The sequence below is a fragment of the Buceros rhinoceros genome, unplaced genomic scaffold, assembly GCF_000710305.1.
Source record: "Buceros rhinoceros silvestris isolate BGI_N320 unplaced genomic scaffold, ASM71030v1 scaffold45488, whole genome shotgun sequence".
NCBI lineage: Eukaryota > Metazoa > Chordata > Aves > Bucerotiformes > Bucerotidae > Buceros > Buceros rhinoceros.
Genome location: NW_010428314.1, coordinates 1 through 13,979, shown reverse-complemented (window position 1 = coordinate 13,979; position 13,979 = coordinate 1). Strand labels below are relative to the sequence as shown.

Below are 13,979 nucleotides of genomic sequence, written 5' to 3'. Positions count from 1 at the left end.
CAGCAGGAAGGGAAGACTTAAGATTATCCAGCTTCATAGTGCAAGGCATTGCAGAGATAACTGATACACCATTCTGCCAGGTAATCAGCGATGGTTGAGTGGAGGAATGCAGAGTAAGAAACCCCTAGGTTGAACAGAACCCTCCAAGTTAGAGACACATTCAGTGGACCGGCTGGTTATGGCAGAGAACAGTTTCACTGCTTTTACTGCCCACTGGATCTACAGATGTGGACGACAGTCTGAGTATACCACTGCTGTAACTGAATATTAATTAAAACTTCCTTAATTTCACGAGATTGTATTATCTTTAAAGCAATTTGCTAATGGGGAGGGCACAGAGAGACTTGTACAAAGGTCCATACACCTGAAGAGCAATACACTGGTACCATCTAGCAGTGTCTTTGATGTAGGTTCTCCCTAGTAGCACTGAAAGCAAATGCATTTGGGATCGGCTGACAAGTAACTTACAAGGGAAAAGAGGTCGTTGTTTCTTAGCTGGTGCTGGCTCACTCATAACATCAGATGAAGCTACATTAATCTTGATGTTGTCTTCAGAGCAAAGTGCAGTGGGAGTTCTGCTGCCACAAGAGCTTTGAGAACTAGCTGATGCCTGACCGCTAAGCTGAGAGATACTTAGGGTAGATGCCGTGTTCCTCGTCCTGATAAATGGACTGTATTGTGTTTTCCGGGCAAATTCCTGTACGTAGAAGAAAAAAAATGAATAGAAAGTAGATGTTTCCTACAGCAATTTGAAACAAAGAATCACATTTCTGTAGCTAATTCCAATATTAGGTCCCTCTGGTCCTCTTGTAACCTCACACAAGCTAGTGATTTCTTGGGTAGGACCTCCTTCACTTTGTTATCTATCTTCAATACCCCTCTGCTATAGCATTAATGCCAACAGATTAAGCTGATTTGTAACACTGCAGCTGCAGAAAGGCTCGGTAATAGAGAAACCTTCTCAGGTACACAGAAGAATAGGTCAAAGCTGTTTGATAAATGCTCAGGTCTCCTCCCAACACACAACGATCTGGCAAATGAATTTCCTGTGTCAGGAACATGAAACTGAAGTCTGAAAGCAGACTGAATTCTGCAGGCTTGATAATCAGAACGCGAAATATTATAAAGCAAGTACCCCTGAAGGAACCCAGTATTTCCACTGGAAGTTTCAAACAGGAAAAGCAGTCTTTAAGTAATATTACCAGAAATAACAGAAAACAAATTATCAACTCAGGGAGGAAAAAGTCTCAGCAATATAAGTGCTAAAGGACACACCAAGACTAACATACTCTTTGTTTTTTTCAGATCTGACTCTAGACAACTAGTAAGATTGTATAGAAAAATCAGAAAGCTTCATATTTAGAATCAACTCTTATTTATGTGACTTGCTGACTTCCCCTAGCTGCTAACAGCAGGAAGACTGTTTGCATAATACCTCAATCTTAGTTCTTCTAAAGTTCTGCAACTTTTGCTGCTTATTCCCCGATAGAAATCACAATCTCCTATAGAGTAATTTTAATTGTTATGGCATGAGGGCACAAGCTGCAGGTGTTGACAAATACGAGCAAATAGCCTGCGTGTAACAACAGCTCATATTTCTAAGACTGCCTCATCTGGGGTTCTGAAAGCACTTCATAAAACTTTTTAAATTTAGCCTTAGAGTGGGCAAAGCAAGGAACTAAAAACTTAAGCAGACTGTTGAAGATCAGAATGTAGGACATAGTACAGAGTACTTATTCTTTATTGAGTACTCCTAATCCTAAGCATCACTCATCCCCTCCTCCCCCCCTTCATTTTCCTCCAATCACTTCAGCAGTTTCAAAACAAAAAGTCTTTCTGTGGTTTCAGAAAGATAGTAAAACAGTTACCAAGTGTTACAGATATTTTTCTAGTGTTTAATTTCCTCTCAGGTATTAAACTAATTTTTTTTTCAAAAAGCTTTCATCTGAATTGCTTGTTTTCTCCTTTCCTTGGCTTTGCTTTGAACATGGCATGTGAATCCTGCTTTCTTTAAAGGCCTCAACATTCAGAATTTGTTTCCAAATTCAGCTTTAAATTCTGTGTAAAAGATGACCAAACAAATCAGGACTAGAACTTAATAGAATAAGACCTCCAGGATACCAGTCTGAAATACCCATTTGACTGAAGAAGCCCTATTTCTGTGAACAAGTGCTGCACGATGCTGGGTCATAAAAAAAGGGACAAAGGCAAGCAAGAGGCTAGTTATATTTTAGTTGAATATTTAATTCTTCCCCCATCAGTACTTATCACTAAAACCAAGCCACAGTTTCAATCAGCTACATACTGCTCTTTCTATCACCTACTATCAAATGTTGTTATTCAAAACCTAGAGAGACAAGCACTCTGCAGTCACAAGACCCAGACCTTAAAAGGTGGTATCACAGAGTTCAATTACACAACAAAACAAATGCTTGAAAAGCTGGATTAGGCCCCAAGGAAGACATTAACAATGAAGTTACCTCTGTGCTTGCAAAGAGCTCCCACATGTATGTTGCTAACTTTTCCTCTTCAATTTCTTTTACTGTTTTTTTGCAACCACCAGGGTTCCTAAGTGAGAACAATTTAATTAGTTTTCCATTTTGAGAGTCTTGCTTTTATTATAAGTTATTTTAAGAAATGCAGTGCATGGAGAGTAAACCATTTCTGTGATTCTATAACTCTATGAGTGGTGATGAGAGACAGCAATGGAGAGCAGAAGGAAGGAGAGGCTCCACTATTTCAGAACCTGGAGAGGAATCCAGAGCTTGATGCATTTATACTCTGCTGTCAGTCTGTACCTGTGAGACTTACTGACAAACTGTTTCATTTATCCCAGCCCATTGGTTGGTCCTCTTATGTAAAGGGGTGAAAAGCCCATCCACAATACACACTGGACTGATTCTCTCCTCCAATTTATCAGACTGATTCTATATAATGCTATTCTGTCACCTCTGTTATACATAGGCACAGTTTGTCTTGACTGAGAATATACAGAGAAAACAGAACAGCTTTGAAGACTTCTGCCCTGCAAATCAGAGCATAAACCGTTCACTGTTTTATCAAATATCCATGAATAATTTAAATACATGTTATGTCAACATGATCCTATGGACTAAAAACATTGGGAAATTAATATTTACATTTAACAGTATAAAAGTCAGAAGCCATGCATCTTTTACAAGTACCCATCACTGTCATACATAATTGATAGAATAAAATCAGCTACTAAATATTTAATAGCTGGGTTTGTTCTGTAATTAAAGTACATGGAAATTCTGTTGAGTTCACTAGGATATCCCACCAAGGGAAAGTTACAGGAATATATACACATATCTATTACTACATGTATTTTATTTGCATAATGATTAACCAAAAGAGAAGAGGGAAATAAATCACAACTAAATTTGGCTGGGATAGCTCAGTAGTTTCTGCTAGTTCTGCACCTCGCAATAATGAAGGACCATGCTGTGCTACTGATTTGACTTACAACTCCCTGCTGACTGCACGGGGGCAAAGTCAATACAAATTTTGTTTATGTTGCATGGCATAGAATTAGTAACATCTCACTCAAATAATTATTACTGGAAAGAAGAGAAACAACAACATATGAAAGAAGAAAAGATCCCACACTCCTCACTCCATCTATTTTCACACATTGGGCACATACGTTGGATTCCAACAGGTTAATATGGAACACATAGAACTGTTGGATTCAAGAGTCAAGGCTTCCAAAAGCCAGTGTATGGCGCACAGCTGTCGGAAAAGCTGTTCACTGCAAAGAGAAGAAATAAATGTGTTGCATTGCAGAGTCAGGGAAACAAACTGGCTTCGTGTTGGCTGAAATGGGTACCTCTAAGTATCTCAGCAGCAGATGATTATTTTCATTGTCCCGGTGAATTCTAGATGCCTCTCAAGGCTTTTTGTAATGTTGATACATAACACCGAATCCTGAAAGCATATTTTTGGATGTGAAATTTTCAGTGGACTTATCTTGGTGGTGTGCCAGTGCTTTCAAACCTATGAGGATTCCAGCATTTGTCCCTTTTTGTTATGCATTCTTCTGGGGTTTGGATCCTACAGCAGCTTCTAAGTTTTGCATTCAGGAAAAAGCAGTGTGTGAGTTTAAACTGTTGGACCCATCTTTTTCTGAACTAAAATTATCTTTGGCATTTTAGCTTATTATGTGAACATAAATGTATAAAGACACTTTCGGCGAGCGGTTGGGTTAATGAACTTAGAGAATAGATAGTGTGCATTAGTGACTAATACAAAAGAAGCATAGATGGTACACATACTGCCTTCTCCCTCTCTCTTTTATAGGCCTACTTTTAACTAGGCAAATCAAATTTTAATTTTGATAGCTTTTCCTGAAAATGAACCTAATCTTTGAAAGCTATGCCATATAACCAAATTATACACGACGTAGAATTTGCTGAGTCAAGAACAGCAAGGCAAATGATGTGTTTGTCTACAGGCACGCACACAGAGTTTTCAGTAACTCATTAGGATTCAAGCATTTAAAGTGAGAAAACTGTTGCTATTAGTAAAGACAGCTTATTTCACCACAAACTCCTGAAATTTTCAGGATACGTATTCACCAGCTGAGCAGCAGCTCTAGGTGTGTGTAAAGGGTCTGTGTTGCTGTGAATTTTCTGTCCTACCAAGGAAAGCAGGATATAAATCTGCCTTCAAACATACCTTTTTGCTCCAGGAGGGTTTGGAATTAAGACACTGGTATAAACGGGAGTGAAAGACCGTAAGGTTACCTTTCTTTTCTTCCCTAGCTGGTTGCCTTCTATCAGAGAGTAACTGTGGGAAAGGACAAAGACTGAAGTTAGAAAAGGAGTATGTGAAATGAAGACACTACCAATAAAACTGTTTGTGTTCACATCACCACACTCCCTCTTTTTCTCCTTACATTCAAAAAACCCAAACTCTTAAGCAGTTCTAAATTGTTAATTATATATTATTGTTAATTATATATTATATATATACACAAAACTGATATTTATGTTTATCAGGCTATATGATTATTTATTTATAATGTTTCTGGTGCTTTATAAATATGGTATTGTTTGTGCTTACGTATTTATACTTGTTTGCTTTTTGGTCTAGTTTTCACACTAACAGGAAAGATCTTACTTCTTATTTTTTAATATTGGTTATATATTGTTGTCCCAGTTTATGATGAGGGCATGACTGCATCTCGGTCTCAGTCTCCAGAGCCATCTAAGATGAGAGTCAGTTCATGGAAGAAAGGTGAATGAGAGGAAGCTAGTGCCTGGGAGTGACAAAATCCACTGCAAACTGCTGAGAAAAGACTGCTAGAGATGGATGAGCTTTTGATGCAATAAGTCTCCAAAGGCATGTAACCTCTAAAAGAGCTACTCTGTCCTGCTGAGCAAGTATTTAATCATTTTATCACCTAGAGAGGGTTGACAAATGGAGGAACAACTACAGCATTACAACAGGCATTATGGTGCACTGCAAAGACCAGTGTGAGCCAAAGGATTGAAGACTAACGACAAAGTGGAGAGAAAACCTGAAGACAGTAGTAATAGTTCTGAACTAGTGAAGAAACCCACTCTGCAAGCATTGTTCTGCTGAATGCAATTCTTTCTTATTCTTAATGCCCTGGTCCCAGTGGGAACAAAAGCACGGCACAAACTCACCAGGCCTCCCCTGTTTCCCCTCAGAGAATCAGTTCTGAGTTGGCTATGAAACCTCTTCTGAATTCACTGACCTCCTGCCTTCTAAACTTCATTGTTTTTGAACAGCACCTCAATCATTTTTTCCCATGCTTGCTAAGTTTACAGCTGCTCAGTTACCCAGATTTTAAACATTTTCTCTTTCTAGTTCACACAAGTAGTAATACTCTGCATTAATACCAAGTGATGACAGAAACTGGAAATTGTTGGTTTTTGAAAGCCGCTGCCCTCAGACCACGAAAAGCCCTCTGACTTACATGTTTATTTCTGCCTCTGACTTCCCCACATCAGGGGAGTATTTGGGTAGCTGGGACTTAGGTCTCCATCTTGGGCCTGGAGCCTGCTGGTCTGCTTTCAGTGTATTCTTCCTCTCCAGTCCTTCTTGACAAAGAACATGAAAGTATTCTCGACCTTGCTTCACAGAATTGATATGATGCCTGCCAAAAGTCATCACAAATCTGTCAGTGTACTAACTTACCAACTTAATTTTTAACAGAGACTTCACATTCTTCTCTATTTAAGAGTTCAGCATTAGTGTTTCCTTCTGCAATACAGTAATAAAGGACAATGTCCCAGTATGAACTGGGAGATCTTTCCCTTATCTCTTTCAGCACTGCAAATGTTAACCGGACGTCTTGAACTCAGCATCACTTTGTCCACTACTGGATTTACAAACTCCCTTCCTCATTCTAATTTACAGCAGCCAGTTGACCACTGGGCCCCTCACTATCTTAACTAGGTTGTCACAGCTTGACAGAGGCTGCCCTGAAGCTACCTGTTAGCTGCTAAATTCCACCACTGTCAGAAGGCCACTTTGTGAGCAACAGGGAAGGTGCCCGTGAAGCCTGGGAGTGAGCTGAAGACAGCAGGCAGGGTATTACTGCAAGAGAAGAAAATGAAGAACCCCCATCACGCGCTCCCTGTAGGTGAGCTAGGGCACTGAAAGGGATATGGCACACGATTACTCTACAGCCTTTGATTAAAATGATAGCAGGCATGTAGCAGCTGTTCCACGTCAGATGAATGCACTGCCCGGGGACTGGACACATCCCTTCCAGTTAATGTGCTGCTGACTTCTGAATCAAGTGTCATCAGCCCAGGAATGTAGCAGCTGATCCACGTCAGATGAATGCACTGCCCGGGCACTGGACACATCCCTTCAAGTTAATGTGCTGCTGACTTCTGAATCAAGTGTCATCAGCCTGTATTGATTCTTTCAAACACAATCTAGGCTTGAAAGCCGGGCCTCATTTGTTTTACTGACAAGTAATAACTCTCTTCTCTTACCAGGCATGTATTGAAGCACCTGAAGGTCATATAGGGTGCAACTTCCAGGCACTGAATTCACCAGTCTCAAGGGGAGCCGTTTACTCCTTCCTTGCTTCCCTTGATGAAAAACCACTTGCACAATTTAATGGTTTGGGGATTGGGTTTTTGGGTTAGTTGTTATTATTAAAGTCCAGTGACTATAAATACAAACCTGAAAACATTTCCAGTTTGGGCAGATAACCTGTCTGCTAGAAATTTCTATACTCACTTGCTTTATGTCCTTTTCCAGTAGTTTCCCTTTCCTTTTTGCAACTATCAAGATTTTTTTAATGTAAAAATATATTTTCCCCCTTCCTAGTGTTTTTCCTACATTCCTGCACACACTAATGTAAGGATTTCCTCCTTAAATATTGAACTCCCTGCTGTAGCTGAGTGTTACAATGCCACAAATAGTAAACAATGAGATTATCACATGAATCAAAGACAAGTGGTAGAGAAAGATAATTATAAACTAGAAAGTTCTTTTACACTAACAGCCATAACCAGTATTATTGGAGAAAAAAGCATAAATGGCAAGTACAACCAGTACTTTTTTTAGGTTTATCTAATATAGGAGGCTTTAATATATGTACACAAAAAATCAGTGGTCACTCTCGTGTACCCATAGGAATAGGAAACATTATGCATGCTTAGTCTACGACTTCCTTAAGTCCTAGGTATTACAAAAAGTAGCTCTTCAGTCTCCAAGTATGGAAAAAGAAATAAGATAGAATTTATAGAAATGCAGCATACAAAAAAGCTGTAATGACTACCTGATTTAAACAAACAAAAAAATCCTCTCATAAGTCCAAGAATCTCTAGGGTCATTCATAAATATCCCGAAAATAATTCTCTGGAATTATCTCAGGAAAACAGTAAAATAAATCCAATCTGAAAATACAGAGGTGACCAACATACTTCTCTACACTGTAGATTAACAGTACATTGCTGGAATAGGACATAAAATATTTCTCCATTTAAACTCTGGCATCAAAATACCCTGTTCATACACAACTTAGTACATTTAGCTGGGCTGTCTATTTGACAAGAGGCTGAATCATTATTGAAATGCAAGTGTAATAGAGATGACATTTGGAATACATGTATTAAAGTAATTGCTCTTCTTGAGCACTACTGTCAAGTGTAGTCGCAACACAGATTTTCAACTGTTTGGGTTTGTCTTTTTCTAAGTTAATATCTTTATCAGCATGAAGATTAAAAGAGTTTCCTTAGCAGTAATAATGTACCATGGAATACTTGAAGCTTTCTCTACAGGAATATATTATTAGAAGTAAGAGTCAATGGCATATACAAAGGAGTGACCCAGTAGTGCTCTACACACATAGAAACAAGTACATTTCTAGTGCTTGGTGTAAGTAAGTCCTTATTAAACTACTCTTTAAATCCTTCAGGAACTCAAGGTCATCAGTTAATTGTAATACAAGGCCATTAAAGTATTGATGAATTGAAGTTCTACAGCTAAGATTTGAGATTCTTGGTACCTTTCTTTAGGTAAGAAATTAATCACAAAACTGTAAAGAAATCATAAGTTTGTCTTAATTATAATTTAGGAGCTAGAAAAACATTAAGCAGCTATAATAATAATAACACCAGAAACCTTTGCATCATGATAAAGACAAGCTCAATACTTGCCAGTTTTGGTTTTTTTTTTTTTACCTTCTGTTCAGATATAACTTAAGTACATTGTGTCTTCACTAGATTCAAAGGAACCTTACTAAGGATGCATTTGTTCAAGGCCAAATTTTACAGTTAACCACCTCACATCTGCTTTGTACATAAGCAAATTCAGTGGGAGATGGTTTACTAGAGTAATCACACACTCTCCTAAAGGGCACCTGATGCTAAATCCATGCTCAGATAAGCTGGTGTAACTCCAGCCTGATGAGAACTGCTAGGAAGGTGGGCGGAAGGCTGCGCACCCACGTGGCTGTCCCTCTACTAAGCAACTGTATTCAGTGCAGAGGGTGGTGGTACCGGGGTGCTTCAGTCTCTGAAATCTTCCTGCTCTTCTCCCTCGATCCCACTGCCTGAGGTGCAAAGAAGTTGCAGTCATTTATAGCAGTCCAGTTCTCTCTCTCTCCAAGGCTGAACACTGTATTATCATCACGGTGAACAGAAGTTGTGAGATGCAAATAAAATTATTATACATCTACCAAACAATTTAACTACGTATATATTTCTCTGCTCATGGAAATTGTAAGCCACTGTTTCATAAAATAGCTTATTCAATTTTCTTATCTTAATGGATACAGCCTTCTATCAATAAAGCTAATGAAAGAACATCTCCTGCTCCAGATGCTACACAGGAAGAATTCAGCATTTTCTAGAGGCTTATAGCTGATTGTAAATATAAATGAAACCAATGTGGCATTGCTCTGAAAGCCACTGACAGCACAGGCTTTTTAAATGCCATTTCCTGTATTTTCATAAAAGCATTTCAATCTGCATCTGCACCAGCTCCCTACTAGACCAGTAAAAGTTCCTCTTTGGGCACATGGCCAGACCCCGCTGAGGGTGTTACAAGGTGAATGCACTGCCTAACTTGCTGTACCAGTGACAAACTAAACATGAGCTAAGGCTTCCCAGGTGAAAAGCAAGTGCAATTTTATGCACACTGCCACTTCAAACCATTTTAAGTAAATATTTTCTATAGCAGAAAAAGTAATACAAACCACCATCCATTTCTGTATGAAACAGAAAGCACAGGAGGCAGTTTGAAACTAGAGTAGGTACAGCTAAACTGTATTCTGAACATTACAGATAAAATCCATGGATTAAAACCCACCATAATTCTTCTAAACAAACACTTTGCTTTATTTGCAGCCATGCGATCACGAGCTGTGTGGATGTGCCTTAACATACATCAGATCCATTTGAGCTGTGACTCAAATGGAGCTGCGTAATTCTTACCTGCCCTTGACTTCCTGACTAGGTGCTGCAATACCCAAATAGCTAATAATTGTAAAACAGCAGGGAATGGCAAGATTAAAGAAAATCCATATGCATGCAGTGCTTTTCTTATCTACAAAGCTCACAGAGAACAATAGGAGAGCAAACTGCATTTCTCATACATTGTCAACGGTGACACCGATTTAGACCGGTGGAGAATTCGGTCCGTTCTCTTATCAGACAATACTGTCTTAGTTCCTTAGTGCCTTACATTCGGAGTTGTAATCTCTGCCACTACGTACCACTATGCATTAAGAGTGCTTCACATGTTTTCTGAGGGATGTAAGGCAGTCTCACTGTAAATGAGAATTAGTGCATCGTTCACTTAAAGTGCACTCGGTGAGTTATGACAGGGTGCACAGGCTACCAACCTTCAGAAATCTCCAAAAGCTGTGGAGTTAAGTTTACCTGGTGGTGAGCCTGAGTGAGCAAGTCCTACGCTCTGCATTTGGGTCATAACCTGAAAGTTTAGCCTGTGGAACAAGAAAAACCTTGCAACTATTCACAATTACTATACAGATACTGAAATAAATTAATTATGAATTCTAGTGTTTACAGTCAAGTCAGAGATGCAAATGTATACATGTGAGGCAATAGAGAATGAGGAACACATTGGTTACTACTCCTATTTAAGTAATTACACAGTAAGAAGTAAATGGGTAAATATTCATACAGCTAGTCATCTTAAATTCAGTGAAGACCAGATATAACAATATTAAAATCTATTAAATGTAGTTACTAATCCGTAGAAATGCAGACAGATGTGATCATTTACCATACTGAACCATTAAACATTCTGAGAAGGAACTAAAGTAGCACCATACTAATATCTACCTTGAGTAGCTAAAGACATACAATCTGGAACACTCACACTGTTTCTCAGACCTAGATTCCCATTTCATTCTCCCGCAGATGAGTACAATATTCTGTACTCAAATGACTGTTTAGAAAACAAAACTAGGATCTGCACAATAGGGTTGCATATTAACACATGAAAATCTGACCAAGAAATAAGTCAAGAAACAAGTAAAGCTAAAGTAAGAAATGAGTAAAGTTGTAGTATGTTCGCAGAAGGCTGTGCAGCAGAATAGTCAAAACAATACCCCAAACTACTATAAAAGATGGTACCAGGTGACGTATCAATGTATTATTGCATATTTGAAGATGTCTCAGAGTGGTTTACAATTAACTAAAGACATTAAAACACATAAGATGCTGTTTCCCTTGTGAAATGAGGCCAAATCTCTACTTTGAAAGTGAGGAGAGGTTCTTCGGCATTGAGCAGCACAAACTTATCTGGTTACCTAGAGGTACAAAAATGAGCTAAAACCCTGGCTTATTTTTAGATGGAAATGTGTTCTTCTCAACCTAGAAAGAATGGAGGGCAGCAATTTGTCTTTTTAAAAGTTCCGGAACACAAGATCGTGCATCCCCCCACAACCCCTGTGCCATGCTGTAACTCCCATGCCTGTTGATCTTCATACAAAAATTCTCACTGAGGGGTAGGCACATTTAGGTTTCCAGCTCTTGGTGTCTCTGGAGAAGACAGAGGTGAGTGGGCGAAGTATCTCCAGAGCAGCACAGAGAAGATAGCTTTTTTTGTGGGCAGAAAAATAAATCTGCGAGATTTCAAGGGTTTAAATTCTTCTCCAAAAAGTGGTGGGGAAACTATTACTACTCAAACTTCAAAAGAAAGGTTTTTGGGCTTTCCATTTTCTTACTGCAAGAAGTAAATCATACTCTTCTGTTTGTACTACCAGTAAAAACTCACTGGTGTTTAAGTGGAACTTCACTGAGGTCCCTGATCCTCTACCAGGAACTAGTGCTGGTTGAAGATTTTCATGTGAAAGTAAAAACCACTCCTCACAACCTAGTGTCTTGTCTGACGACATAAAGGTATTTACAGAGCAATTTTACTACTAAATAATGAAAACCCCATTGTAAGTGTTAGCTTTGTTCAAACTTTCAGTGACAATGAGCTGATAAACAGTGAACAATGACAAATACTACGTGGGAATAGACTTGTGTTTAGATAGGGAGTAAAATCTAGTAAGCAATGAACTATTTCCACTTATGAACTTTCAAACATAAACATTTTTGCAGAAAAGTAAAGGAGACCAAGACTCAAACAAACAGCCCGGAAAGGCAGAAAGCTGATGGGAATAGCAGTCTTTCCAGTGATTGATGAGAGAGATAATGATTCATACATCCATACACTCGGCTGGGTGTCTTTGCCCATGACTGCTGTCTAATTAACGTGAGCCATCATTCATGTAAGAGAAAATTTTTGCTTCTGGAAAAAAAAATATGCTACAAACTGCCAGCAGTGACAGTACTAGAAACATGCCAATTAGAGTGATTTCTGCCAAGCAGCAAAAGGGCACAAACCACTGGTTTCCAAGCAACTGACATTATGAAGTATTAAATACACTGGAAACTATTATTGGCAGATAAACGTTTCACCTTCTCAGTACTGCCTCAGCCTCTTCTTTGCTTCTTAACTCTGCGTTGCCTCTCATCCCTGCTCATACAGACTCCGCTATACCTTCCAGAAAACCACAGGCATTAAAGAATGCCAACTTACCATCATCTCCACACATAAACACCTTCTTAGACTGCATGTATTAGAGTAGTAGCAGTACAGATTCACAGGTAAGGACAGACAAGGTCATAGCCAAAACTCCAAGAATAACACATTTCCTGCCATTTCAATCACAACATTTAAATGGTTTTGTATTAAAGTCAGCTACGCATCCACTAGCAGGAAAAGGAGAAAGTGCTCTTCGGGTAACAGTCAGTCTAACTGTTGTTGGAGGCATAAAGAATGCATTAGGAGAGACCGGGCTTTTTGCGTGCAGAGTGACTTTTAGACATCTGCCTTCAGGAAACTCAAACCGTTTTAAGGAGCCATCCACTTGCTAATTTAAAACATAAAAAGCAGCTAGTTGAATGCTGTTAAAGTGCCAGCAGTTTGACATTTAATGTTATTTAACTAGCACAGCACAGTGAATCAGATGCACAGGAGACCATTTTCTTCAGATCCCGGGAACAACACTGCAGAGGTTTAGCACACCCTTCATGCAAGTAAGGGCTTGACTGGCCCATGGAATGGCAGGGACACTTCGCCTTTGGGCCTGCAGCTCAAAGCTGGGGGCTCCTAGACACCATTGGCTGAGGATGGCCACAACTTGTCATTTTACATGGGCATCTATACATTTAGATGACTGTCTCTGCACAGTCGCCAGTTTCTATCACCTTTCCTACCTCCTTTTCACACACAGTACTTTCAGCTAGTCTTGTTTGAAGCAGTATTTTATGCACTATTTTTGTGGCAATAATACTGTTTTGGGCCTTGAAAGGCAGGTGTTATGGCGACACAGAACTCCAGCAAGAATTGAGTCTGATAATGGGACTCATTTCAAAAATCAACTGGTGGCCACTTGGGCCAAGGAACATGGTATCGAATGGATCTACCACATTCCATACCACCCACAAGCCTCTGGTAAAATAGAGCGATATAATGGCGCATCTCCCACATTCCATCCCACCCACAAGCCTCTGGTAAAATAGAGCGATATAATGGCTTGCTGAAAACCACCCTGAAGGCACTAGGGGGTGGAACCTTCAAAAACTGGGATAAGAATTTGGCAGAGGCTACCTGGCAAGTGAACACGAGAGGATCAATCAGTTGAGCTGGTCCTGCCCAGTCAGACCTCGTACATACTGTGGACGGAGACGGAGTCCCCGTCGTATGCGAAAATAACCTGCTTGGAAAAGCTGTCTGGGTTTTCTCTGATGCAAACCCAAATGCACCTACCCGGGGTGTTGTGTCTGCACAAGGCCCTGGACACACCTGGTGGGTGATGCAGGAAGATGGTAAAGTCCACTGTGTGCCTCAGAAGAACCTGACCCTGGCTGAAAGACCCTAAATGCATGTTTATGTACATAGCAGGAAATAATTAGGGGTGGAATGTCCCTGTTTGAGCTAAACTT

At 39.6% G+C, this 13,979-nt stretch overlaps 1 protein-coding gene across 1 annotated transcript in view; it reads right to left on the bottom strand.

Annotated features, from left to right (window-relative positions):
• CCDC60 (coiled-coil domain containing 60) overlaps window positions 1–6,145 on the bottom strand; it is a gene marked incomplete at its 5' end in the record, with an annotated part of 16,961 nt that extends 10,816 nt beyond the window's left edge. The window contains 5 exon segments of the mRNA XM_010142202.1: window positions 469–697; window positions 2,481–2,568; window positions 3,668–3,772; window positions 4,699–4,809; window positions 5,966–6,145. Coding sequence (XP_010140504.1) covers window positions 469–697; window positions 2,481–2,568; window positions 3,668–3,772; window positions 4,699–4,809; window positions 5,966–6,145 — 713 coding nt within the window.
• Window positions 6,146–13,979: the final 7,834 nt, after the last annotated feature.